Source organism: Hordeum vulgare, chromosome 4H (genome assembly GCF_904849725.1).
Source record: "Hordeum vulgare subsp. vulgare chromosome 4H, MorexV3_pseudomolecules_assembly, whole genome shotgun sequence".
Taxonomy (NCBI): domain Eukaryota; kingdom Viridiplantae; phylum Streptophyta; class Magnoliopsida; order Poales; family Poaceae; genus Hordeum; species Hordeum vulgare.
The window spans coordinates 563,741,035-563,754,284 of record NC_058521.1 but is presented as its reverse complement, the minus strand read 5'-3'; the positions used below and the strand labels follow the sequence as shown (position 1 = coordinate 563,754,284).

General features: G+C 50.5%; 2 protein-coding genes across 2 annotated transcripts; both read left to right on the top strand.

The window, feature by feature from the left end:
* Positions 1–4,185: 4,185 nt before the first annotated feature.
* On the top strand, positions 4,186–6,213 carry LOC123447065 (methyltransferase FGSG_00040). The gene has a single exon (XM_045123629.1). It carries the CDS (start codon positions 4,340–4,342, stop codon positions 5,951–5,953), a length of 1,614 nt encoding a protein of 537 aa, XP_044979564.1. The 5' UTR covers positions 4,186–4,339; the 3' UTR covers positions 5,954–6,213.
* A 2,475-nt stretch (positions 6,214–8,688) lies between these two features.
* LOC123447064 (cytochrome P450 704B1) lies at positions 8,689–11,075 on the top strand. The gene is made up of 4 exons (XM_045123627.1): positions 8,689–9,210; positions 9,298–9,513; positions 9,613–9,909; positions 10,005–11,075. Exons 1-4 carry the CDS (start codon positions 8,869–8,871, stop codon positions 10,803–10,805), a joined length of 1,656 nt encoding a protein of 551 aa, XP_044979562.1. The 5' UTR covers positions 8,689–8,868; the 3' UTR covers positions 10,806–11,075.
* The last annotated feature ends 2,175 nt before the right edge of the window (positions 11,076–13,250 follow it).

Genomic DNA, 13,250 nt, shown 5'->3' with positions numbered 1-13,250 from the left:
GGAGAAGTGGAGGACTTGCGCTATGGTGGAGGGACCATATCACGGTAAAGTTAAGGCCATGGAGCCAATATTTCAATGATGTGGAGGTTCTCTGCAAGGGGAATACCTGCAGGATAACTGGATTCTACGGGGAACCTCGTGCGGAGCTATGGAACAAACCATGGGACGCGTTGCGCTACCTACGGGCGCAAGATGACCTCCCGTGGATTTGCATGGGTGACTTTAACGAGATTTTATTCCAAGAGGAGCAGGTGGGAGGTAACGCTCGATCCTTTTTGCAAATGGAAGACTTTAGGGACTGCCTGGCCGACTGCGGCTTGGCTGACCTAGGCTTTTCGGGATAGAAGTACACCTGGGACAATAAGAGGAACGAGATGGAAAACGTTCAGGTGCGGCTGGATAGGGCAGTGTGCTCGGATAGTTTTATGCACCCGTTCCCGGACACAAGGGTGGAACACCTAATGACAGAGGAGTCTGATCACCAAGCGATGTTGGTTAGGGTATTGGAGACAGCTCCAATTCATCCTAGGAGGGCAGACCGTCCCTTTCGGTTTGAGGAAGCTTGGACTAGACATGATAGTTATCAGTCGATGGTGGAAGGGGCCTGGGAGGCTGCTGAGACTGGTGAGCAAGGCCTTGCTGCTATCTGGCAGAGATTAGGGAGCACCACTACCACGATGCAGCGATGGGCGCCAGATGTTTTTGGTTCTATTAGACGCAAAATTGTCACGCTGAAAGCCAACCTGACTATGGCGAAGGAGCGCACGCTTAGTATCGGATGCTCACTGGAGGTCTGAGATACAAAAGCTCAACTTCGGGAGATATATCATCAGGAGGAACTTATGTGTAAACAACGCTCGAGGGTGGAGTGGTTAAAAGCTGGGGATGAGAATACGCGATACTTCCAGAACCGTGCGTCGCAGAGGAAAAGGAAAAATACCATTCGGTGTCTACGCCGAGAGGATGGATCAGTGTGCATGAAGGATGATCAGATGCAGGAGATGGCTGCGACATTTTATGAGACTTTGTTCACTTCGGAGGGGTCCACAGGAGCTAATCTACTCCTCCAGCACATAGAGCCCATGGTCTCTCCGGATATGAACGTTGTCCTCAATGCATCGATCATAGATGATGAGATTCAGACGGCCTTATTCCAGATGGGTCCGACGAAGGCGCCCGGTCCTGATGGGCTACCGGCGTTGTTCTACCAGCGCCACTCGGCGCAGGTCGGGGACGATGTGTGTCGTGCGGTATGCGAGTTCTTAGGAGGTGCACCTATGCCTGCGTCCTTCAATGACACCGTCATTGTGATGATCCCGAAGACAAACTCACCGGAGTTAGTGTCTCAATTTTGACCGATTAGCTTATGTAGTGTTTTGTATAAGATTGCTACGAAAGTACTAGCTAATAGACTCAAGGTTTTTCTTCCTATCATCATCTCTGAAGAGCAGAGTGCATTTGTTCCGGGGCGCCTCATTACTGATAATGTGTTCACCGCATATGAGTGTGTCCATGCCATTCGTACTAGGAAGAGGAAGAAGCCTTTGTGTGCAGTTAAGCTAGACATGATGAAGGCCTATGATAGAGTGGAGTGGGTTTTCCTGCAACAGATGCTAGAGAGATGTGGGTTTGATCATCAATGGATCTCAATGATTATGAGGTGTGTTACTACTGCTCGCTTTACTGTCAAGCTAAATGGTGCCTACTCTAGGGCCTTCTCCCCTTCGATAGGACTAAGGCAGGGCGATCCTTTGTCCCCCTACCTGTTCTTATTTTGTGTGGAAGGATTCTCTGCTCTTCTGGAGAAGGCACAAGCAGACCGGGCTATAAAAGGAGTGCAATTTAGTGGTTCTGGCCCTCATATCACACACCTCCTATTTGCCGACGATAGTACTGTGTTCTGGAGGGATCTAGTGACAATATGGTTGCTCTAAAAGGAATCTCAAATACCTATGAGGATGCATCTGACCAACGGGTTAATTTGCAGAAATCCTCCATCTTTTTCGAGAAAGGGTGTTCGGATGAGGCGAAGGAGGAACTTAAGCTGGATCTTGGGGTGCGAGCGGAGGCGTTGAGTGAAAATTATCTTGGGCTGCCCACACTGGTAGGCAGATCCAAAGAGGGGTCATTCAAGTACGTAACAGAGAGCTCAAAAGCCAAAGTAGGAGGATGGAAGGGCATTGGTCTCTCCAAGGCTGCTAGGGAAGTGCTGATCAAATCGGGTCTTCAATCTGTACCGACGTTTACCATAAGCTGCTTTCAACTCATAAAGAAAATGTGCCGGAATCTGACTTCAATTTCCTCTAAATTCTGGTGGGGTGAAGCAACTGGTAAGAAAAAGGTGCACTAGGTAGCTTGGAAGAAAATATGCAAGGCAAAGCGAGACAGGGGGCTTGGATTTAGGGAGCCGGATTTGTTCAACCAAGCATTGCTTGCTAAACAAGCTTGGAGGCTATTGCAAGAATCGGAATCCCTATGTGCAAAGGTGCTCAAGGCGCGTTATTTCAAGGACCACTCTATCTTGTCCGCGACATGCCCGTCGAATGCTTCCTACACCTTCCGAAGTATCTTGTATGGCCGTGATTTGCTTCGAGAAGGGTTGATTTGGCGCATAGGGAGTGGAACTAGTGTCAATATTCATCACAACAATTGGATCCCAAGGAGTGGTTGCATGCAGCCACTAGGGCAGATCTTCATCCCTAATGTGACAATGGTTGCTGATTTTTTGAACCAGGATGGACGTTCGTGGAATGTCCAATTGGTGGATGCTATGTTCTCGCCAGATGATGCGGCAGATATCAAACAAATAGTAGTTGGCGGCCCTAGAGAGGAGGATTATCTGGCTTGGAACTATACAAAAAATGGTTGTTTTTCAAGTCAAGTCAGCTTACCATTTCAACCATTCTAGATGGCGGTCGAGGACCGGATAGCCGGAGTCCTCCACCTCGGTTCACAAGCACAAATAATTCTTGGCGTTGTGGGACACTTTCGCCCCATCGAAAGCCAAGAAACACATGTGGCGGCTCATTTTGAATGGGTTGGCAGTCGGGTTTGAGCTCCACCGGCGGCGAATAAAGCCTGGGGTGTTCTGCACGGTCTATGGACGAGAAGAGACAATTCTGTACAGGTTTTGGCCTTGACCACATTCTGTGCGCTTCTCGCAATTGATGCACTCGGAGAAGGGGGTTTCGGTGGCGATCCCACCGAGTTCGTTGTGCTCCCAGAGTGCTCTCGCCCGGTGGCTGCTGGAGTGGTTTGTAGGTGCGTCGGCGGCGGACAGGGAGACTATGGTGCAAGCTGCATACGGCCTCTGGTTAGCAAGGAATGATACTAGAGAGGGGAAGCAAATTACTCCTCCACATGAAATCATGGCGAGTGTAGCTCAACATATGGAGGAATGGCACGAGGTGGTAAGTTGCCATCGAAACCGAAGGAAAGACTACCACAGAAATGGAAGCCACCAGATGAAGGTTAGGTGAAGGTGAACTCCGATGGGGCGGTGCCCAGGCGGGGAGAGGGAGGATGTGGTGGCGGTGCAGTGCTTCGTGATCACAACGGGGCGTTTCTGGCGGCCCGTTGCCATCACTTCCCCACTATCACCGACCCGATTTCGGCTGAGATCCTTGCCTGCAAGAGGGCTCTCCAAGTTGCGACGGAGATCAACACTACCAGGGTGCACATCGAGCTGGATGCGAATGAGGTGGTGGAGATGCTAAACAATCAGGCCAAAAATCTGTCGGCGTTGGGACCGTGGATCCATGAAGTTAAAGCTTTAATGGGTGGGTTTGATGATGCCAAGATTACGTGGGTTCGTCGTTCGGCGAATGGTGCCGCTGGTAAGTTAGCTAAGGTCGGGGTAGGAGATAAACTTTGCAAGGTTTGGTTTGGGTTCCCCCGGATTTTGTTCTTTCTGTTATCTCGGATGAAATTCCGAGCTTCCTAGTCTAAATAAAGCGGCAATATTTCCCTAAAAAAAAAAGAAATAAGCTTGTAATTTTCCATAAAAAGCCAAGCCTGTAATTTCATGTTACTCCACATTCTATTGATCCAGCCAGCCATTCTGTCAGTCCTTTGTGTTGACCGCATTAAAAACACCTGAACTACAGCGACAGCTCCTAGCCGTTGCTATTCCACATCACCTGCCCCACCCAGATCCGAACGTTAGAATCCAGAAAGCGTTCGAGCCCCGACATTGCCGCCGCCACACCGCTCGTGCTCTGCTCAACACCACTCGCAGCTCACTCGCCAGTCGCTTCGCTACCCACCAACGAACCCCGGCAAAAAAAAGGGGGGCGTCGACCTCGTAATTACCACCCACCTACCCACCACGGCGTCGGCGATGGCCGCCGCAGTCATGGACGGCCTTGACGAGGAGTCGCTGCAGGAGCTGCGGAGCCGGGCAACGCGGCTGCTGCTCAAGGAGGACTGGGAGGGGTACGCCGCCGTCTGCTCCCGCATCGTCCACGCCGCCGCCACGACGGACCGCCGGGTGCTCTGCTCCGCGCTCGCCCACCGCGCCGACGCCCGCGCGCGCCTCGGCGACCGCCCGGGCGCGCTCGCCGACTGCGACGCCGCGCTCGCGGCCGACCCGGCCCACCCGGCCGCACTGCTCGCCAAGGGCGCGCTCCTCCGCGGCCTCGGCCGCTACGCGCTCGCCGCCGACTGCTTCCGCGCGGCGCTCCACGCGGGCGCCGGCGGCGGCGCCGACGAGGCGCGGGAGATGCTCGACCAGTGCAGGCGCCTGGAGGCGCAGGCCAGGAGTGGGGCGGTGGATCTGTCGGACTGGGTCCTCGCCGGGTTCTCTGGGAAGTGCCCCGACCTCGCTGAGTTCGTCGGCCCGGTGGAGGTGCGCCAGTCCGCGCACGGCGGCCGAGGGGTCTTTGCGGTCAAGAGCGTTGAGGCGGGGGGCATTCTGATGATCTCCAAGGCGGTGGCGACGGGGAGGGGGGTGATCCCGGATGCGGCAGACAGCGACGAGAAGATGGTGGTCTGGAAGGACTTTGTAGACAAGGTGCTCGACGCCGCGGAGAAGTGCCCGAGGACGGCGTCTTTGATCTATAGTCTGTCCACCGGCGAGGAGCAGAAAGACGAGCTCGCCGTCCCGGACATGGCATTGTTCAAGCAAGAGCCAGAGGATCTCAGTGACGGCGTACAGGAGGTTGGCACACGAGAGGTTCTCGATGTGGACAGGATCATGAAGGTGCTCGACGTGAATTGCTTGACGGAGGACGCGCCGTCTGCCAATTTTCTCGGCAACAATGGCATCGTCAACTGCGGCGTGGGGCTGTGGATCGTGCCGTCGTTCCTAAACCACTCCTGCCACCCCAATGCCCGGCGCACCCACGTAGGTGACCATGCCATTGTCCACGCCTCGAGGGACATCAAGGCCGGGGAGGAGGTCACTTTTCCCTACTTCGATGTGCTCACTCCGATGGGGAAGCGCCGGGAGGCGGCAAGGGCGTGGGGGTTCGAATGCCGGTGTGACCGGTGCCGGTTCGAGGCGGAGGACGCCGTTCTCAGGCAGGAATTTGTGAGATCAGAGAACGAGTTGGTCAACGGAGGAGCAGACATGGGAGCATTGGTGGTGAGGCTTGAGGACAAGATGAGAAAGTCCATGGTTAAGGAGAGGCGAAAGGCATTTGTGCGTGCGTCCTTCTGGAGCGCGTACTCTTCCTTGTTTGACAATGGCAGGTTGGTGAGAAAGTGGGGGAGGAGGGTTCCCGGGGAGGCTGTCATCGCAGAGAGCGTCGCCGGTGCGGTCGGCGGGGACGAGAGTTTGCTGAGGGCAATGCTGAGAGGTGCCAACGATGGCAATGGCTGCGGCAATCGGCTGGAAGTTGAGGACAAGGTGGTGAGGATTGGGAGGGCTACCTATGGCAAGGTAGTGAAGAGGCAGGCAATGAGGGCTCTCTTCAGACTTACACTGGAGGCTGACAATAGCAAAAGCCTCTAGGTTTTTATTCCTGCTCTTATTCTTTATTCGTTGGTTCAAATAGGTTTGTTGCAGCAAATGTTCTTGTTTGCTCAGCAAAATAAGAGGATGGATGAAAGTCAAGATCATACATGAGAGCTTTATTTTTATGCTCTCTTAGTCTTGGTTTCGGGTCATTCTTTCAGTGTTTGACATGAATTCTCCAATTTTATTTATGTCATTTATCAAGTGATGGTCTTTAAAGCAATATTGGATTAGGAATAAAATTGTGCCTTATATCATCCGCATCTGCTACGGTAGTACCAACAGAAAACGACCAGCTTGAAAGTTTTGGAATCCAATGTTAGGGAGTACTATTAAGTAGAGCATATACTATGTGATAGAAGTGTTGTGATCTGTGGAACATATTTATTTGGCAGCACTAGATGCTTCTACATATTGCAAGATTTTCAATATTTGTGATTATTTCCTGTTACAAGTTTCTAATAAATAGAAGGTGACCACTTTCTCAAAAATTTCATTTGTCACTTATCAAAGGATGTTCTTCAAAGCAATACTAGATTAGGAATGAAATTGTGCCTTACACATACTTCAATTGTGGTCAACTTGAAAACTTTAGCCATACAATGTTGGGCTATTCATTCAGTGTTTGGCATAGAGACTCGATTAGATTTTAGGGGTGAACTCTGACCTACTCCCTCCGTCCACAAATAAGTGTATATATAGATTAGTACTTAGTCAAACTTTTTAAAATTTAATCAACTTTATAGAAAGTAGTAGCAACATATATGGCATGAAAATGATATATTTGAAAACCTCATGTAAAGACAAATCTATTGATACTAATTTGATGTCATAAATGCTAGCATTTTTTTAATAAAGTTTAACTAGTTTGACTGACAGAGAAGGAAAAAATACACTTATTACCGGACGGAGGGAGTACACATAATTCTCAGCTGATAGGAATCAATTATGAATTGTGATCAACTTGAAGGTCGTAGGAATACAAATATACAATGGTTATTCTTTCATTGTTTGCCATGGAGACATGAATTATCTTCATCTGATCCTTATCAAATTTGAAGTGATCTTCATCTGATCCTTGTCGAATTTGAAGTGATCTTCATTAATTGTACATCATCTGCAACAGCTACAGTGGTACCAACAGAAAACGATCAGCTGGAAAGTTTTGGAATGCAATGTTAGGGAGTACTATTAAGTAGAGCATCTATGTGATAGAAGTGTTCTGATATGTGCAACATATTTATTTGGCAGCACATTATTAGATGCTTCCACATACCGCAAGGTTTTCAGTATTTGTGATTTTTTCTGCTAGTACAAGTTTCTAATAAATATAAGGTGACCAATTTCGGAAAAAAAAATGTTGAGCTTCTGCTAAAATTTTCTATTAAATACAGAAGGGGGGAACTTTCAGCAAGATATTTATTTGGCAGCACAATATTAGATGCTTCCACATACTGCAAGGTTTTCAATATTTGTGATTTTTTCTGCTACAAGTTTCTAATAAATAGAAGGTGGCCACTCCCGGAAAAAAATGTTTAGCTTCTGCTAAAATTTTCTAGTAAATACAGAAGGGGAGAACTTTCAGCAAGATTTTTTTTATCTTTATGATCTTCAGGCCTTTTCCATTTAGGGAGAACATCAGAGCACCCCTTTTTCATTTCAAACTTCTCAACTTGCTCTACTTTGACTTCAAAAACTGTTTCTCTGGAAGATGCACTTTGCATTGGTTAGTGCGGGTTCATTAAAGATCGGATGGACCATAACCATGGCTCCAACTGTGAAGATGAGATGATCACAATGCTAACTGTCATCAAATGCATCACCTACATCCCCCGCAGAAAGAAAATAAAAATGCACCACCTACATATACAGTAAAACGAAAGGAAAATACAGAATCGAGCAGCAAGCACATACAAACATATCTAATTATGCATATAAAAAAGAAAAGTCTATCCTTCAACCGGCGGATCTGCGCGATCCATCCACCACCTGCTCGTCCGTTCGATCCCGCCATCGCAATCGTTTCTTGACGTTTTTTGAAACTGGATCGTTGTTTCCGTAACTGGAGCGTTGTTTCGGAAAACTGCCCAGTCCATGTCTCCGCCTCCGCCCCGACAACCTCACCGCCACCGGCCTGCTACGGCTCGCCGCCCTCCGCCGTCGGCCTGCCCGCGGCCTCGCGTGCCCTCCGTCGCCGCCCCTGCTCATCGCCCGCCCGCGGCCCCGCCGGCCTGCCACAAGGCCCGCCACCCCTGATCGGCGGCGCCGCCGGCCTGCGTGTGGCCCCGCCGCACTCCGCCGCCGGCCTGCCCGCGGCCTCGCGTGCCCCTCCGTCGCCGCCCCGCCGCCCCTGCTTCTGCAACGTGACTTTTGTTGCAAAATTTTCTAAAACTCGACCGTTGTTGCAAAAAATTCCTCCGTAAAAATACTTATGTTACAGAAAGACGAAGAAAAAAAATTCTGCAACAAGCAAATTGTTTCTGAAACTCGACCGTTGTTTCAGGAATTAGCGGATCCAAAGTTTATTTCTTGCAACAAAGCGAAAGTTTCTGCAACTCGAGCGTCGTTTCAGGAATTAAGTACAGGAGCAGATCGGACGCTACGCGCGAGATCTAACGGCTGTCGAGGCGGTGGATGTTTAATAAATATCTACCGATAGATGCGTAGCAGCCCCCATATAAAAATGGGTATTTTCTTGGTGAGCAGATCACAAAAAGGACACAAACGGTAGGTTCCAGTTAGTCAGGGGGTTAGGTTAGGGACACAATGTGGATGAGGCAATCTTAATTCTCGGCCACACCAAGATCGTGCTCAAGGTTGGTGCAGGGCAGCCCCTATGCCCAATATATCACCTAAACCGAGCCATCCAAATGCTACATAGAATTAATCCTCCTGTAGATTGAACCCACTTCATGATCAACCCCATGGAGGAAGCTCACGGCATGCCGTCGACGACGGCCTTCTTCCCGCTGGCAGGGCTCCACAAGTTCATGGCCATCTTCCTCGTGTTCCTCTCGTGGATCTTGGTCCACAGGTGGAGCCTGAGGAAGCAGAAGGGGCCGAGGTCATGGCCGGTCATCGGTGCGACGCTGGAGCAGCTGAGGAACTACTACCGGATGCACGATTGGCTCGTGGAGTACCTGTCCAAGTACAGGACGGTGACCGTCGACATGCCCTTCACCTCCTACACCTACATCGCTGACCCGGTGAACGTCGAGCATGTGCTCAAGACCAACTTCAACAATTACCCCAAGGTGAAAGAATCTTCGAGATGTCAATTGAGGTTCAGTAATCGGTACTGACAGTGGTACAAATGTCTGAAATCTGAAATCATGGTGTAGGGGGAGGTGTACAGGTCCTACATGGACGTGCTGCTCGGCGACGGCATATTCAACGCCGACGGCGAGCTCTGGAGGAAGCAGAGGAAGACGGCGAGCTTCGAGTTCGCTTCCAAGAACCTGAGAGACTTCAGCACGATCGTGTTCAGGGAGTACTCCCTGAAGCTGTCCAGCATACTGAGCCCGGCTTGCAAGGCCGGCAAAGTTGTGGACATGCAGGTAACTGAACTCTTTCCCTTGATCATCTGAACATTAATTTCTTGGACAAAATTCAGGAGGTGGTTCTGACGCGAGATGATTAATGGCGAGCGAATTCAGGAGCTGTACATGAGGATGACGCTGGACTCGATCTGCAAGGTGGGGTTCGGGGTGGAGATCGGTACGCTGTCGCCGGAGCTCCCGGAGAACAGCTTCGCGCAGGCCTTCGACGCCGCCAACATCATCGTGACGCTGCGGTTCATCGACCCGCTGTGGCGCGTCAAGAAGTTCCTGCACGTCGGCTCGGAGGCGCTGCTGGAGCAGAGCATCAAGCTCGTCGACGAGTTCACCTACAGCGTCATCCGCCGGCGCAAGGCCGAGATCGTGCAGGCCCGGGCCAGCGGCAAGCAGGAGAAGGTGCGTACGTGACGTGATCATCGTCGTCAAGCTCCGGATCTCTGGTTTGCGTAGGTGCCATTGATCACTGACATATCAACTGCGCGCATGTGCAGATCAAGCACGACATACTGTCGCGGTTCATCGAGCTGGGCGAGGCCGGCGGCGACGACGGCGGCAGCCTGTTCGGGGACGACAAGGGCCTCCGCGACGTGGTGCTCAACTTCGTCATCGCCGGGCGGGACACGACGGCCACGACGCTGTCGTGGTTCACCTACATGGCCATGACGCACCCGGACGTGGCCGAGAAGCTCCGCCGCGAGCTGGCCGCCTTCGAGTCCGAGCGCGCCCGCGAGGAGGGCGTCACTCTGGTCCCCTGCGGCGACGGCGAGGAGTGCTCCGACGAGGCATTCGCCGCCCGCGTGGCGCAGTTCGCGGGGCTGCTGAGCTACGACGGGCTCGGGAAGCTGGTGTACCTCCACGCGTGCGTGACGGAGACGCTGCGGCTGTACCCGGCGGTGCCGCAGGACCCCAAGGGCATCGCGGAGGACGACGTGCTCCCGGACGGCACAAAGGTGCGCGCCGGCGGGATGGTCACGTACGTGCCCTACTCCATGGGGAGGATGGAGTACAACTGGGGCCCCGACGCCGCCAGCTTCCGGCCGGAGCGGTGGATCGGCGACGACGGCGCGTTCCGCAACGCGTCGCCGTTCAAGTTCACGGCGTTCCAGGCGGGGCCGCGGATCTGCCTCGGCAAGGACTCGGCGTACCTGCAGATGAAGATGGCGCTGGCCATCCTGTGCAGGTTCTTCAGGTTCGAGCTCGTGGAGGGCCACCCCGTCAAGTACCGCATGATGACCATCCTCTCCATGGCGCACGGCCTCAAGGTCCGCGTCTCCAGGGCGCCGCTCGCCTGATCTTGATCTTGATCTGGTTCCGGCGACGGTGATGGATGCTCCGGTCGATGGCTGGCCGGCCAGCGCGATGTGGTGTGACTAGCTCGATCTCGGTCGGCTTGATTTAACTTAGCAATTGTTATAAACTCGTATACGTAGGCAGAGTGGACAGTGGAGAAGGTGTTGATCGATTTGCCATGGGACGTTGCGCGTCCCTGCTACCATCGTACCATGTTTGTATTGCTTCTAGATCATTATATAGTTCGTGTTTGCTCTTGAGCCTAAGAGCATCTCCAACGATATAAGCTCTCCGCCGGAAAATACTGTCTTTTTAGGTGCGCGCAGTGGCTCCGGACGCTTTGACGAAGTCGCAAAAATCATCCGCATCGCCCCAATTCTCAATGCCTCCCTCGAGGCTTTAGTCCCGGCCCGTAAGGAGCCTTTAGTCCCGGTTCGTGTCCCAAACCGGGACTAAAGGGCTACGCGGTGGGCAGTGATGGTGGCAATCGTTCGTATCCCTTTTAGTCCCGGTTGGTGGCTCAACCCGGGACTAAAGGCATAACACGTGGCCTGCCGTAGTGGTGGCAACCGTTCGTATCCCCCTTTAGTCCCGGTTGGTGGCTCAATCCGGGACTAAAGACCTAACACGTGGCCTGCCGTAGTGGTGGCAACCGTTGGTATACCTCTTTAGTCCCGGTTGGTGGCTCAACCCGGGACTAAAGGCCCAAACGGTTTGCATCCCGCGTCGTTTCGGGCGATGAAAAGCACGAACCGAAGCAGAGTCGCCATTTCTCTGGTTCTTCTTCTCTCTCGCTCTCTCTCTCTCTGTTCTTCTCCTCTCTTCTTCCCTTCTTTTCTTCCACCATGCCAACTCGCTTTGAAGAGGTGCTCGCACATGGCACGACCATGCTCGATGTCGTGTACACGAACGAGAGCAGGGAGATGCCGTTTTTTCTTGAACAGTTGAATGAACGATGGCTTGACGCCGCAATGGATCATGAGAAGTTCTTGGGGCTTAATCTGGAGTACACGGCCGATCAACGCGGTGTTGCCGTCATCCAACTATGCTTCGCACACCATGTCTTGATCTTCCAATGGGCGAGGTAAGTTTTGAGGCTTTCTTTGATTCAAGATAATGACATTGTAAGTTTATTTGTTTCAATCATAGTTGGTTCCCTTCAAATAGTTGTAGTGAAACAATTTTGATTAGTTGAAGGGGAACACAATCTAATTGGAATAGTGTTCCATAATCTGAAAAATCGTATTAGAATCAACTAGTGTTTAATATGTTCCATTGGAATCATAGTTGGTTCCCTTCAAATAGTTGTAGTGAAACAATTTTGATTAGTTGAAGGGGAACACAATCTGATTGGAATAGTGTTCCATAATCTGAAAAATCGTATTAGAATCAACTAGTGTTTAATATGTTCCATTGGAACCATAGTTGGTTCGCTTCAAATAGTTCTAGTGAAACAATTTTGATTAGTTGAAGGGAACACAATCTGATTGGAATAGTGTTCCACAATCTAAAAAATCTGATTGGTTCAATATGTTCCATTGAAATCATAGTTGTAGTGATACAATTTTATGCGGTGTTCTTTGATCCAAGGTTATGAAAATTGCATATAGCTAGTGATCTCTTTAGGTTCCATTGGATAGCAATATGATATGTCATAGTCATGAAAATTGCATATAGCTAGTGATCTCTCTAGGTTCCATTGGATAGCTATAGTGATCTCTCTAGGTTCCATTGCATATGTTCTATTTGAATCCTAAAGATAATTTTCTCTTTAGTTGTAGTGAAACATGTTTCCTTATTGCAGCAATATGTAACATTTGTTCCATTTTAATTTGTTTCTGTTGCAGTAGTGACAAGCATTGTCCAGAACTCATGGACTTCCTTCGCAGCGGCATCACTTTTGCTACCGTTGACATAAGGAACGACAAGCTGAAGATGAGATACAGCTTCGGTATTGAGATACCAACTGGTTGCCTCATTGATCTCCAAACGGTATTCATGCTTCGACATGTCAGGACTTCGATGGCTCATATGGCAGTTGCCTTGATCGACGAGGAATATGATGATATGAAGACCAGTTTCCCAAAGTCTCAGCACAAACTTTGGGAGAAGGCCCCACTTGATCGTATCAACATTGAGTATGCAGCAAAAGATGCATACGTTTCATACGAGTTGTACCGCAAGATTCGAGTCGTCAACTATGGTCAGCGTCACCTCGAGGAAGGTGGACATTCTGATTCAGACGATTCAGACGAGTAGTGTTCTCAACGTCGAACACTTGTATATATATATATCTATGGTAGCTATTATTATGTACTGTTTGGACTAGTATCATGTACTGCTTGGACCAATTTATATATGTCTAGTTTTTGTTTGTGCCATTATAGTTTTCAAATTTGAATGGTTTAGCCCTTTCTAACTTCATTTGCTACTTTTGAATGGTTTAG

Excerpts from the sequence above, each read along its gene's own strand:
- LOC123447064 (XM_045123627.1), top strand. The coding sequence starts at position 8,869 with ATGATCAACCCCATGGAGGAAGCTCACGGCATGCCGTCGACGACGGCC. Across the intron at positions 9,514-9,612 it reads GCAAAGTTGTGGACATGCAG|GAGCTGTACATGAGGATGAC; the intron begins GTAACTGAACTC and ends GAGCGAATTCAG. Across the intron at positions 9,910-10,004 it reads CCAGCGGCAAGCAGGAGAAG|ATCAAGCACGACATACTGTC; the intron begins GTGCGTACGTGA and ends GCGCATGTGCAG.
- LOC123447065 (XM_045123629.1), top strand. The coding sequence starts at position 4,340 with ATGGCCGCCGCAGTCATGGACGGCCTTGACGAGGAGTCGCTGCAGGAG.